At 46.7% G+C, this 13,974-nt stretch overlaps 1 protein-coding gene across 2 annotated transcripts; it reads left to right on the top strand.

Moving 5' to 3' along the window:
- The first annotated feature begins 7,683 nt into the window (after positions 1-7,683).
- Positions 7,684-13,345, top strand: RTL6 (retrotransposon Gag like 6). 2 transcript variants are annotated; one of them, XM_019739259.2, is made up of 2 exons: positions 7,684-8,057; positions 8,311-13,345. In XM_019739259.2, exon 2 carries the CDS (start codon positions 8,597-8,599, stop codon positions 9,314-9,316), a length of 720 nt encoding a protein of 239 aa, XP_019594818.1. In that variant the 5' UTR covers positions 7,684-8,057; positions 8,311-8,596; the 3' UTR covers positions 9,317-13,345. The 2 variants fall into 2 exon arrangements, with proteins under 2 accessions (XP_019594818.1, XP_074182627.1); XM_074326526.1 differs by having other exon boundaries at positions 7,684-8,099.
- The last annotated feature ends 629 nt before the right edge of the window (positions 13,346-13,974 follow it).

The raw sequence follows: 13,974 nt of genomic DNA, 5'->3' as shown, positions 1-13,974 counted from the left end.
TTGCTAGCTCAGCCACCATCTTCTTGCTAGCCCCCATTTTTCTGCCAGCGTAGCCACAACAGTTATATTAGTGGCCAATGGCTCACTGGTTACAGCTGACGGCCAACTAGCCACAGCTGATGGCCATGCAATCACAGTTGATGGCCATTTACTACCTGAGCCAGCACCTTTCCACGTGAGGGCGAGAGCCTGGAAACTGCACTCCTGGCTCTGTCCCCACACTGTGTATGTGTCTCTTCCTTATGACGAACCTTCTCCTGCCCCTAGGTGATCATTATTAATTGTAGTAATAATTGTCTTGTTTTTCTTAGCACATTTACCTCCTGTGTACCTCCTTAAGAGATAAAGTTTAGTTTTCCCTGGTTTTGAATTTTACATTAAGAGATTATGTTTTGTGTCTTCTTTCATTCATTATTGTTTGGAAAACTCATCCTTGTGGGAGTAGCTCATTGATTTTCACTGCTCTGCAGTAACAGTTCTCAAAGTTGATCCCCTAGACCATCAGGGTTACCTGAGACCTTGTCAGAAAGGTAAATTCTTGGGTCTGCCCTAGACGTATTGAATGAATGAGAAACTCTGGGTGTGGGGCCAGCTCTTCCAGATGATTCTGATGTACGCTAAGATTTGAGAATTACTGCTATGTATTATTCTACTTTGTTTTTCTGGCCTACAGTGATGAGTATTGGTGTTACTTCCAGGTTTTTGCTATTAGAAACATAGCCTCTGTGAACAACCTTACACTGGCTGACCAGGGCACTGGTGCATGAGATTTAGGGGAGGATCTCAGCTGTGCCCATTTTCGCCTTTCCTAATTCATGCCAAATCATTTTTCCAAGGGATTGGTATCAGCTTGGGTCCAAGCAGAAAACAAAGGGGTCCCAGGTAAATGAAGAGAGTTTAATAATGGAGACAATTTACCAACGGTGTCCTGATAAAAAGCAATATTTTCACTAAATTAAAGAAACAGTGGAGCACAGATTACTTGGGATTGGTTGCAGTGAACACATTATTCATACTTGCATCCAAATAACCTGTGGTATTTTGTCAATCAAAGTAGAAGCTATAGGTGTCAATGGTTAGAAATACTTTTATAGGTATGGTTAGAGAAATTGGGCTACAAGCATTTTTGAGGCAGAGTTAGTGTTCAATGCAGAAACAGGCTTCAGGCTCCTGGGATGTCTTCATGGTCTTTGCTGCAAGCATTAATCAGACCCTCCAGCAACGGAAACCTTGAAGACCTCCTTTGTACACCCACCTAATGCCCTAGTGGGGGACTGAACTTTTGTAAAGGAGTCCTCTAAATTTTTGTTGCATTGCGTTCAAAGTCTGTTGGAAATCTTCAAAGTATCCATTAAATGAGTGCCAAGAATCATGAGCTTTGAAGCTTTAGTGAATTGTAATTATTAGAAACTGTCCTTGCCAATAGGAAAAGGCTGAAATTCATCCCTACAAAAGGAAGGGAGGAGCTGCAGGAATTAAATGCTGAGAACTCCAGTGGCGTTCGAGGTCTAATTTTCAACTTCCGTAATTGTGTTTGGAACATCTCAACATGGGGGGAGAACTTTTTGATGAGATTCCTCGTTTTAATTAGATAAAATTTATAGTCTGAAGTGGAATGGAAGGAGGGTCTGCAATTTGCAGCATCTAAATTTGATAAAACATGCAAGAGTATAATAAACACATTTTGAGGGGGACAAATTTTTGTGTATAAAAATATCTGTTGAAGAACGGTACCCTGAATGGAGTCAAATTGGCTGAACCTATGGAGATATTTGAGCTGAAATAGTTATACATTTCCATACAAAGAAGGAGGAGGAGGAGGGGAGGAGGAGGAGGAGAATTATTGAGAGAATATCCTCCATTTACTAGTTTTTTCCCCTAAGCTTACCTGGTTCCTTGGTACCTGTAGGAAGAGGATTTCTCAATTAAAATATAGTCTCAATGAAGAGTTCATTGAAAATGTCAACAAATTTAAATTTATAACCACAGAATGCAACTTGGAGTAAGACTACAAGTGATGTTATAATAAAATGAAGCATAATAAGACCATACGGAAGAAAAAAAGCATTCTTCAGAAAAATATCAGCAACATGGCCATAGTGATAAGGTCCATCAGTATGATAAACTAATTTGTTGGCCATAAACAATGTTCTAGAAAATGCATAATTTTAATTATCTTTAACTTGTTTTGCTCTAAAAATCACCCCAGTTTGGCAACCCTGCCCATCTGAAGACTTCACCATGGTTGGCCACCCTCCTACTTGAAGCCCACCCTTAGCTTCTGAGGTTCCATAGTTTCCTTCTTCCCTTTTTGGATGATTTTCAGCAGTTTCCTCCCCTTTTCCTAGTCCTCTAAATGCTGGACACACAATTCTTGACCTTCTTTCTGTTCACACTCTCTTCTTAGCTTTATTACCACCTATCTGTTCCTGACTTTCCAATAAACCGCTCCCCAGAACTCCAGAATCACATCCAGAGTCAGCCTGACATCCCACTCAAAGGTATAGAAAAGGTCTCCCAAACTCAACTCTCAGTGATGTCCTCCCACCAAAGCTCACTTCACATGTCGTTATAAGAAATAATACAGACAGATCCAGTGTGCCCTGTACTCAGTTTCCCTCACTGGTACCATCCAGCAAAATCACAATGCAACATCACAGCCAGGATAGTGGCTGTGATATAGTCAAGACACAGAAGACGCCCCCATTGCCCTCTATAGCCACACCTGCCTCCCTTCCACCCCAGTGCCTCCCTAACTTTTCTTTTGTTTTCTGGGATAAACACAATCACTGGGTTGAATGGCAGTTACGCACTTAATTTTTAAAGAAACTGCCCAACTGCTTTTCCGAGTGGCTGTTCCACTTTACATTCCCATCAGCAATGTATCCATTTTCTCTGCATCCTCACTGGAATTTGGTATTGTCACTATTTTTTATTTTAGCCATTCTAGTGTGTGTTTACTGATATCTCATTATGGTTTTAGTTTTAATTTCCCTAATGGATAATGATAGTAAACACTTTTTCATGTACTAATTTGCCATTTGTATATCCTCTTGGGTGAAATAGCTGTTCATGTCTGTGGCCCACTTTCCAATTGGATTGTTGTTTTATTGTTGAGTTTTGAGAGTTCTTGATGTGTTCTAGATACTAGTCCTTTGTAGTTTGTGGTTTGCAAACATTTTCTCTGTTTCTAGCTTGTACTTTCATCTTCTTAACAGGTCCCCTCACAGAGCAACAGTTTAAAATTGTGATGTTGTCCAATTTGTCAATGTTTCCTTTTATGGACCATGATTTTGGTGTCAAATTTGAGAACTCTTTGCCTCGCCCTACATCACAAATATTTCAGCATATATGTGCATACATATATACTTCACATTTAAGTCTGTGATCCATTTTGAGATAATTTTCATAGATGATAAGAGACTTAGATTGAGGTGTTCTCCCTGCCCCCCTGCTCCCATAGAGGTTCAATTGCTCCATCACCATTTGTTGAAAAGACTAGTTTTCTTCTATCGGATTACTTTTGCGTGTTTGTCAAAAATGAGTTGGGCATATTTATATGAATCTATTTCTAGGTTCTCTATTCTGTTCCATTGACCTTGCCTCTGTCCCTTTACCAACATAGCATGGTCTGAATTACTGTAGCTCCATAATACGTTATGTGCCAAATGACTGTATGTTCATAATTGTTGTCTTGAGGCTTTTATTACAAAATGTCTTTCTTTTTCTCTAGTAACAATTTTTGTCTTAAAGTCTGTTTTGTCTGATATTAATACTCTAGTACTCTTTTGGTTACTTTGAATGGTGTATATCATTTTCCATTCATTTACTTTCAGTTTATTTGTGTCTCTGAATCTAAAGTGTATCTCTTGTAGATAGCATTGAGTTGGGTCATTTAAAAAAATTCATTTAGCCAATCTCAACCTTTTAACTGGAATGTTTAATCCATTTACATTTAATATATTGCTGATAAGGTAAGATTTACATCTATCACTTTGTGGTTTGTTTTCTATATGTCATATTTTGTTTTCCTGTATTCCTCCATTACTGCCTTCTTTCATGTGAAATAGATATTTTGTAGTTTACCATGTTAGTTCCCTTGTAATTTCTTTAACATATTTTTTGAGTTGTATTCCTAATGGTTGCCTTGAGGATTAAAATTAACATCTTAATTTATAAAAATCTAGTTTGGATTAATACCAACTTATTTAAATCGTTTAGAAAACTTTCATCCTAAGTAGCTCCATCTCCTTCCCACCTCATTTGTGCTATTATTGTCATTGAAATTACACTTATGTATATTGTATGCTCATCAACATAGATTTAGAATTATTGCTTTATGCAGCTGTCTTTTAAATAAGACAGGTGAAAATGGAGTTATAAACAAAAACATATTTATACTGTCTTTTATATTTACCTATGTTGGTACCCTTACTGATACTCTTTACTCTTCATGTGAATTCCAGATACTGCCTAATGCTCTTTCATTTCAGCCTGACAGACCTCACTTTATTATTTTTTGTAGTGCAGGTCTGCTAGTGATAAATGTGCTGCAGTTTTATTTACCTGGCAATGTAAATAATTTCTCTTTTCTTTTTGAAAGATAGTTTTACTGGATATGGAATTCTTAGTTGATCTTTTTTTTCTTTTAGCACTTTGAATCTATCCTTCCACTGCCTTCTGACTTCTGATGAGAAACCAGCTGTTAATTTTATGGATAACATTTTATACATGATCACTTGCTTCTTTCTTGCTACTTTCAAGATTCTTTGTCTTCGACTTTGAGATTTTTGCTTATGATACATCTAGATGTTTATTCTACTTGGAGTTGGTTGAGCTTCCTGGATATGCAGATTAATGTATTTAATCAAATTTGGGAAGTTTGTGACCTTCTCTCACACTACCTCAGCAAGGGCATGGGGTGAGGCACCTCATTTTAGCTTGGCTAATGTGTAAGTCTAAGCTCCTCTCTCGGCCTTTATTGACATGAGTGGTGGTGGGCCACCAACTTTTCCGCAATGTTTGGCTGGAGTAGAGTGGTTATTGTCTAAATGTTTTCTGTTTTCTTAGGCTGTTGCTTTCCTGGTTCTTCAGCTTGAGAGAGCAGGTTTTTGGAGGGGTCTTTTCTGTCTTCACTCACTGGCATTTCCAGGTTGCCAGCTTCTTCAGCTTTAAATCTGAGATATATGATGCAAAAGAAAACTCAAGTTACCTTCATGTGATTCCTTGGATCCTGAGCAACCTAGCTAGTCTACCTTTTCCTCTCCACGTTTTAGAATCTTTTCCAAAAAGTTATTTTCAGTTGTGCTTTGCTGAAAGGATAGGAAAGAGTGCACCTACTCCATTTTCCTGGAAATGGAAGTTTACTATATTTCCTTTTAAAGGCGCTTTTTCATAGCCACCTCATTTTGTTATATTTCTGCCTCCCCTCCAATGTCTATTCTTTTCACAAATATTATTTCTTCATTATTCTCATTGAGAATCCCAAATATGCTTACTTCAAAGTCTTTTTAATTCCCAGACTATTTTACTTTCATCTGGAGTTAATTCATATTATGATGATTGATTTTGGTGGTCATTATTCTTAGCATTAGGTGTCTTCATGGGCTTCAGAGTTTTGACTTCTAGGTTCATTTTTGGGTAAAAGACTATCTTTTACTTTCTTTCTCTTTCTGTGTACTGTCTAGTAGTTTCGGACAGCACCAGTGATGCCTGGTTTTCAGTACAGAACATATTTTATGTTGGTGGTGGCTGTTCACACTTCCTGGCCCTTTGGGGTCTACTTGTCAAGCCAGGACGCATGAGATCATATGTGTTCTCTCTTGCCTCAGGGGCTCACCTTCACAGAAGCTGTTGCCCCATTAAATGTGGAAGCAGATTTTTCAGATTCTTTTCTGATATACAGGTGACCTCTCTCTCCCCTGGTTTTAAACAGGAAGCCTGGTTCTGTTCTCAGCTGCATGTCCCCATTGTGCCTCAGGACCCATTGCCCAGCAGGCCCATGGCTTTGTCACTACTCAGCAGCTTTTGTTTCTGGGCCACAATGGAGTTTATCTGGTTTTTGCACCCAGCCAGATCCTTTCAATACTTTCTTTGTGTAATTTATCATTGTTCTGTGTTTGCAGCAGAGAAGGGCACTGCACAGCATGAATCTTAGCATTATCTGGATCAGAAGCCAAATACTCTGCTGTTTTACTTATTTTAAAAAAGACTTTTAATTTTTATTTCACTCTATTTGTACGCATTGACCCTTCATATCATATTTGAAATAAAACAAAGTGAAATACCAGTAAGTTTCATATTTCTTCAAATGCATGTTTCATCATTTCTGATTGCATGGTGCACCTTATTTCACTGCACCTGGGAATTCAAGACATGGTGTCAACCACATCTGGAATTGCAGCAGACGCTTCACTTGTGCACAGCACCCAGGGACCTGGAGAAGTGCAATCTTGGCAGTGAGGACAGAGAGAAAGATGGGGTGACTCATGGGAGCAGATGGAGATTCTTGTATATGTTTGGAAGAAGTGGGAGGGGCCCAGGCCAATTTCTGCAGTCACTGACCTCAGTCAAGGTTAGTGTAGCTTCTGCTTCCATCTGATTCAGATTTCATGTAGGTAGTTTAAAAAACACTGTCTTCTTTCTTTCCCCTCTTGCCTTATGCCCTAGGAGTGTTCAGCTGGTCACAAAAAGTCCATCCTTTGGCACAGTGGGGTACACACAATTGTGGGGACAGCTAGACTATCCTCTCCAAGTACTCACACCCTCATGTCCCAATTCCCATTTTCTAGAAGTGAAAACTGTAAAGGCATGAGTGAAGCTGACTCTGTCCCAGGCCTGTCTGAGGGGTGAGTGCAGGTGGCTGCCAGTGGCCACCTGAAGACTGTGTCCACAAAAGACAGGCATGGTGGGTGTCTTCTCTTTCCAGCCTGGAACTGACCAAGCAGCTCAGCAAGGTCAGGCGGGAAAGGCATCCAAATCCTGACTCAAATAGCTCATACTCTTTGGCCTAGTAATTCCACCCCTTGGCGTTTACCCTGGAGAAACTGGCAGAGAAAGGAGCTGGGATTTATATACAAGTGTGGTTTATAAAACTTCCCCACAAAAAATCAGATAGAGATCCATCAAAAGGGACATGGTTAAATAAATTGTGGTACACATTTCAGTGGAACACTAGGCAACATTTAAAAATCAGGCTTTTGAAATGCCTTTAATAGGAAAATGCTCCAAATTCAGTGAGTTATTAAGGGTATAAAATAGTTCAAAAAGTACAAAATTGATATTTTGTAATAGAATATATACCATAGAAAAATAACTGGACAGAACCACAGAAATGTTACTATTTTTTTCTCTCCAGGTGGAGGGATTCTGGGGGATAGAAAGGTGTCTCTTTTTTTTTTTAAGACTTACATTCCTACAATGAATATATACTATGTTGTATTTGTATTCAGGTTACAATATGAAAAACAAGCTTCACTAAAAAAATAATTACAACATATACAAGAAGAGCTTTGCAAGCAGTCTTGAGGAGAATTAAAGAGAAAAGAAAGGAAGGCACCTACTGTAATAATAAAATAACTGTAACCACAGTTATCACTGATTGGCTGTTATGGAAGGACGCGGGGTGGGTGGCCCCGGGAGGCGGGACTACGCGGCATGGGGGCGGGTCTGCGCACGCTACTTCCGGGGCGGGGCCTCCGCCTCGGCCGCGCGCGGGAGCGGGAGCAGGAGGTCTCCATGGCAACCAGCGGGGCCTGCGTAAGGCCCACCCGCCGCCGCCACTGCCGTCGCGTCGGTCCCGCGCGCACCTGGGCCGCGCCACGACTCGCGCGCGGTTGAGACCTCTGCCCCGGCCCCGCGAGAGCTCCCGCCTCAGGCCGCCCGCGCCCGCCTCCCGCCGCCGCGGCCGCTGCGGCCGCCCCGGCCTGACCTGACCGGGAAGCAGTTCCGGCGGACCGTCGCCGTGACTCATCGGCCTGCTCGCGTCCTCCGATCGTGCCATCTTGGCTGTGGCCGGCGCGGCAGACGGAGCCGCGGAGGGAGCCGCGGAGACCCAGGTACGCGCCCGCCGCCCGCCCCAGGCCCCGGCGCCGCCGCAGGTGTGTCCGCCCTTTGTTCCGCCCCAGGTGGGCGCGGGCCCCGCGCCTGGAGGGGCTTTGGGCTCGGCGCCCGCCTCTGCAAGCAGCGATCCGCAAGGGGCGAGCGGCCGAGCGGCGGGCGCCGCTCTTTGCGCTTCCCACGCCGTGTCCCCCACTTCGACACCCTTTTCCGCAATCGAAACCTTTTAAAATACATGTTTTCATCCTTCAGGCTCCAGAACAAGTCCAACCACCTGTGCAGCCGGACTAGGCCCTGTGAGGTCCGCGGTAAAGGAGCCACGTCCGGAGGCGGGGATCCCTAAGGCCTGTGCCACCTGCCTGGGCCTGGCTGTGCCATCTCGCTCCTCTGTCCGCCTGCACTCTGAGTCTTGAACCCCACCCTCTCCGCAGCCCTGCAGGATCCACCCAGTTTCAGCGTCACAGGTCCTCAGGTTGCGGGTTACCCGTACCCCCGTCTCCCATCCCACCAGTCTCAGCCTTCGGCTGACCTCTACAACATGGTCCAACCCCAGACATCAAAAGCTGAAACCCCAGCCTCCGCAGCTTCTACCAGTGCCCAAATGGATGACGTCATCGACACCCTGACCTCCCTGCGCCTCACCAACTCTGCGCTGAGGCGGGAGGCCTCGACCCTGCGGGCGGAGAAGGCCAATCTTACCAACATGCTGGAGAGCGTGATGGCAGAGCTGACCTTGCTGCGCACCAGGGCTCGGATTCCAGGTGCTCTGCAGATCACGCCGCCCATCTCCGCCATCACCTCCAACGGGACCCGACCAATGACCACGCCTCCAACGTCTCTGCCTGAGCCGTTTTCCGGAGACCCGGGCCAGCTCGCGGGGTTCTTGATGCAGATGGACAGGTTTATGATCTTCCAGGCCTCCCGCTTTCCGGGGGAGGCCGAGCGAGTGGCGTTCCTGGTGTCCCGGCTGACTGGGGAGGCAGAGAAGTGGGCGATCCCCCACATGCAACCTGACAGCCCCTTGCGAAACAACTATCAGGGGTTCCTGGCGGAGTTGCGGAGAACCTACAAGTCTCCACTCCGGCACGCGCGGCGCGCCCAAATCAGGAAGACTTCTGCCTCCAATCGGGCAGTGCGGGAACGGCAGATGCTCTGCCGCCAACTGGCCGCCACCGGCACAGGGCCCTGCCCTGTGCACCCGGCCTCCAACGGGACTAGTCCAGCTCCCGCCCTGCCCACCCGAGCCCGGAACCTTTAAGAACCGGCCACTGCCCTGGTCGCACCTGCAGCTACCAGGTAGCATAACCCCTTTGCTGCGTAGAAGAAATGTCCCTACAACAGCATCGTTCTTGTTTCAAGATGCTCTTCCTGCCTCTCCAGACCTGTTCCAGAAGATCTTCCTTCATACTCTTGGGTGCCCTGTTACCCACCTAGCTTCCTAGTGTCATGTACTAGGTTTGTACCTAGGCCTCAGTGCATGTTTCCCCTCTCTTGCTTGCAACCCCAGCTCTTCTGGTGACCCCAGCTCTGCTACTCGGTCACACCGACTCCACAGCACACTCCGGACGGTTTGGGCTGACCTCTCCCAGCCTGAGTAGGTTCACAGACTCTCCTAGCCCACCCTCTGCTGACCCCACAGCAGCTCCCCACCTGGGGGCCCTGTTCTCACTGAGGACAGAGAGAAGCCGCTTGGGCCAGACTGGTGCCTTGATGTGGAGCCCTGGAGACGTGATCTCCAGCCCTGCCAGTGCCCAGTGTGCAGGCAGGGGCCTTGTCCCTGCTGTCGGTGGCCCATGATCACTGCTCGGAGTATATTTCCAGCATTTCTGGGGCCCAGCTTTGCACACGAGGACACAGTCATTATCCCCATGTTGCTCCTGGGAAAGACCGAACATGCAGGTGAAGGAGAAGCACCTGGGTGATGCATCGCCATTATTGCTTGGCTTTAGCCGCCAGTGGTCTGATGGCACCAGGAATTTGGGGAATCTGGAACTTGCCTCCTTTAAAGAGGGTCATTGTGACTTTGGGCCCCTGGGCAGTTCCATCAGGCTGCCAGAGGCAGCACGTTCGTGCACATCCATGCCTGAGAGCCACTGCACGCTGAGGGGTGGACACTAGTGGCTCATTTTGCTGCCCTGGATCTCCAGTGGGAATCACCTCTAGCTGCTAGTGTGCAGTCCCCCTTCCTCTTTGTCCCATGTCACTGGGTGGTGGGCCTTGTCTAGCTTGAGACTTGTTCCCTTCTCCGTTCATGGGACCTGTGGCCTTCACCTCAGCCCCTCAGTCACTCACAGCATCTCGGGGTCTCCAGAGCCTCCATGTAGGTAGGATGCCGTCCCCGTGCCCGGGCTGTCCATCAGCTGCCCAAGAAACATGGACTCAGCTGGAGACCCAGTTCCTCTGGGATGCAACCTTACGCAGTTAGGCAAGGGTGTATTGGCCTCTGGCAACCAGGGCCTTGCTGGCATTTGCAAAGGAAGAGAACTGTGGACTACCTGCATCCTGATGTGACATGCAGAAGTGGCACTCGTGTCCTGATCCTGAGGGACAAAGCGGTACCTCGTAGTGGTGGACGGCCTTGTCCTTCCTCACGGGGTCGCCCAGAAATCTCTTTCTAAACGAGACGTGGCTGAGCCCTTTGGCTGGTGACGCCCCCTCCATGTTTCAATGCCAAACGAATTGCATTTACGTGACCACCTGGACATGGGGGGAGGTGGGGCATCTTCCCCTGAGTTCATCGGCCTTGTTCTAATGGTCCCAGCTTCAGTGTAGGACCGCCCTGTACCCACCCAAAGGCATATGTCTTGGGACACCCAGAGGTTGCATCCTAGGGCTCGTCCTTACTTCCTGAGAATTTGGATGATGCTGGGAAAAGTGAGTGTGTTCCTGAAGCAACCAGGGCCTTGCAAGGTCCAGGACATTCGTGGTTGCTGGTGTGCATGGATCAGTGCCACCCACTAACTATAAACTCAGCCCAGCTGCCCTGCTGAGCAACTGCCTGAATACAGGCTGCCTGCCCCCTGGATTCCAGCCCAGGCTGTTCAGGCGGGACCACGGTGCTTGTTAGGTGTGAATGGGGGGAGGACACCCATTCCGGGGGTGGGGGACCTCTGATAGGGGTGCAGATCGCTTTTTCTTTGTGCTCAGTTTTCTTCTGTCTGCTTGCCAGGCAGAGGTGGCCACAGGACGGGGTGCAGTGGCACCTGGGGCAAAGCAGGCTGCAGTGGTAATAGATACCTTGAAGATATCCACGTGGCTTAGCCCAGTCGGGGTCGGTGACCCAGCGTGGGGCAGGGTGGAACTCTTACCTCCGCAGCGCCTGCGTCTGCCCGACATGTCCAGGGCTGGCCATGCTGCTCATGCCCACCCGTGACCTGGCCCTGTGTCTGTGGGTCAGCGTGGCCGGGCTGCTGCTCCGGCTTCATTTGGCTTGGTGATTGGGCTGCGTTTCGTCTTGGCGCTTAGGTTTGTGGGCTTGGGACTGGTGCTGTTATACATCTGTGACCTTGACCGCTTCCTGCAATTTTGGAAAGAAGCAAATGAGAAAGGCTGTGGTGGGGAGGGGTGTCTCCACATTGGACTCAGAAGAAGCTCCACACTGGGAGCCAGTGGCTCTAGGGGCAGACACCCACCCAGTCCCCAGCTAAAGAGGATGGGACCCAAGCTCCATGCAGCCCAGGTCAAGGCCTCAGTGACTGGGAGGGTCAAGACGGAGAAGCAAGTGGGGGAGGGGAGCTGCTTTGTACATACTTTGTGGTGATAATGTCTCTAAATTGAAGAGAACAGGTATTGATTTCTAAAAGGGACAGGCAGTGAGTCGTGTTAATGCATGTGAGGGACAGTTGTGTGTTTTCCATGGTGTTGACATTGTTTGGACTGTATTGTGACTGCCGTCTGGTCCACGTGGCCCCAGCTGGTAAGTAAGATTCATTGCGCAGCAGGACATCACTTGAGAGGGGACTCAGAATAAAGGGTGACTTCCTAGCCTAACGTACAGTGTGACCTTGGGATTAAATGAATGGCCTAAAGCATTTCGGTGACGTCTAGGAAAAAGCAAAGACCCCTTTCATTGGTCCCAGGTAAGTATGTGATGAGTAAGTAATGACGAGGAATGCAAAAATAACCCCTTGAAGGGGCAGGTAAGACTTTATTACCGATGTACATTGTCTTGGTGTCCGGGTGGGCGTGGGGCAGAACCACCCACTGGATGGCCATGATCCTGGCCTGGAGGACAGAGCGGCAGGGAGAGGTGAGCATGCACTTAGGTCACCTGGACGGTGCAAACCCTGCAAGCGGATAAAAGGACACTCCTGGCCGGGACCACCTTCCAGGAGTGACGCTTTCCGTGGGAGGAGCGACAGCGTCCTTGCAGATGTCCCATCTTGCAACCAGAGCTGTAAGGTTAAGATCTGCTCTGCTCAGGAAGCTTAGCGGTGAAGACAAAAGGGGGGGCTCCGGGGAGGGAGCAGAGCAGGTGGTCGGGCTTTCCAGTCAGGGAGAGACCGGGTTCAGGGGAGGCCCATCTGCTGACTGGAGATGCCATTTCCCGCGTCATCTCAGGGTCCTAACATCTGGTGTGGTGGTTGGCACAGCACAGACGAAGTAGAGACGGGAGGAACCCCAACTCCTTACTTCAACGTCACTAGCTCCATAAACAAGTGACAACCTACTAGGTCTTTTCAGCAAACCTACACGTTATAGAAATTCTGGAAAATAGAGGAAAGAAAAGTAAAATGTAACATTTTGATGATTTTCCTCCTATGCCCCCCATTTTATTACTAATTTTATCTTGCAGTGGTCGTGTACTCCATCAAGTAGATGGACAGAAGTGCCCGTGGTTTATCACTGCCGTTGCTAACTTTCCACTGTTACAAACTGATGCAAATCTTTGTGCATCAGGTTTTTCCCAGTGTCCCGTTATTTCCTGAGGATAGATTCCCAGAGGTGGGATTATTGGATTAAGGAATATGAACAACGTTGAGGCTCTTTATGTAGTGACAAAATGGTTTCCAGAAATGTGCCCACTTACACTGCCACCAGCAAGGATTAATGTGCCCGTTTTACCCTCTTGCCAGCACTGAGTGTTATCGTCTGGCGAACTATTTGCTAATGAAAAAACAGCACTGTTTTAGTTTGCGTTTCTTTGATTTTCAGCAAAGTCGAACACCTTTTCATGTTAAGCAGTTGTGTTTCCTCTTGTGATTGTCAGTGTCCTTTGCTCTTACCTACTGGGGTCTGATAAATTTGAGCTTGTTATATATTAAAGATATTAACCTGTTGTGTGTCATATGTGAGGCACGTTTCCAGCTTTTTACTTTTGTGTGTGTGTGATTGAAATTTCCCTTCTGTACAGCCAGTCCATCCCCATTGGGCGCTCTGCCGACTAGACTGTCAGGCAGGCAGGTGTGTTTTGTCCCTTTTGTTCACGGCTGTACCACTGCACCTGTAACAATGCCCGTCTGGGCACATAGCACGTACTTAGTGAACGTTTGTCAGCTTGGTGCACAAATGGATGTGTTGGGTGTTAGGGATCCCCGGATGGGCAAAACAGCCCCCACCAAATGCGTATGGACCAAGGGCAGTCGCCAACCTTTTGGTCTCCGAATCCCTGTGCACAGTTAAAAATCATTAAGGACCCCAAAGAGCTTATGTAGTTTTGCTTACATGGTTTTTTTTTAAACTCAATATTGACCATATAAATTAAAATGGAGAATTTTAGAATATTTTGAAAATAAACTCGTCAACATAAATAGCATATTTGAATGAAAACTCTTCCAAAACAAAACAAATTTAGAAGAGTGGCATTGTTTCAGGTTTTTGCAACTTTCTTTAATGTCTGGCATTTAATAGAAGACAGAGTCTCAGACTTGCTTCTGTGCTTAGTCTTTTGCAAGATAACATGTCATGTAGCCTTTG

The sequence above is a fragment of the Rhinolophus sinicus genome, linkage group LG02 (genome assembly GCF_036562045.2).
Source record: "Rhinolophus sinicus isolate RSC01 linkage group LG02, ASM3656204v1, whole genome shotgun sequence".
NCBI lineage: Eukaryota > Metazoa > Chordata > Mammalia > Chiroptera > Rhinolophidae > Rhinolophus > Rhinolophus sinicus.
Note: the sequence above shows the minus strand (reverse complement) of the source record. Positions and strands in the feature narration are given on the sequence as shown.

Coding starts and splice junctions, on each gene's coding strand:
- RTL6 (XM_019739259.2), top strand. CDS start 8,597: ATGGTCCAACCCCAGACATCAAAAGCTGAAACCCCAGCCTCCGCAGCT.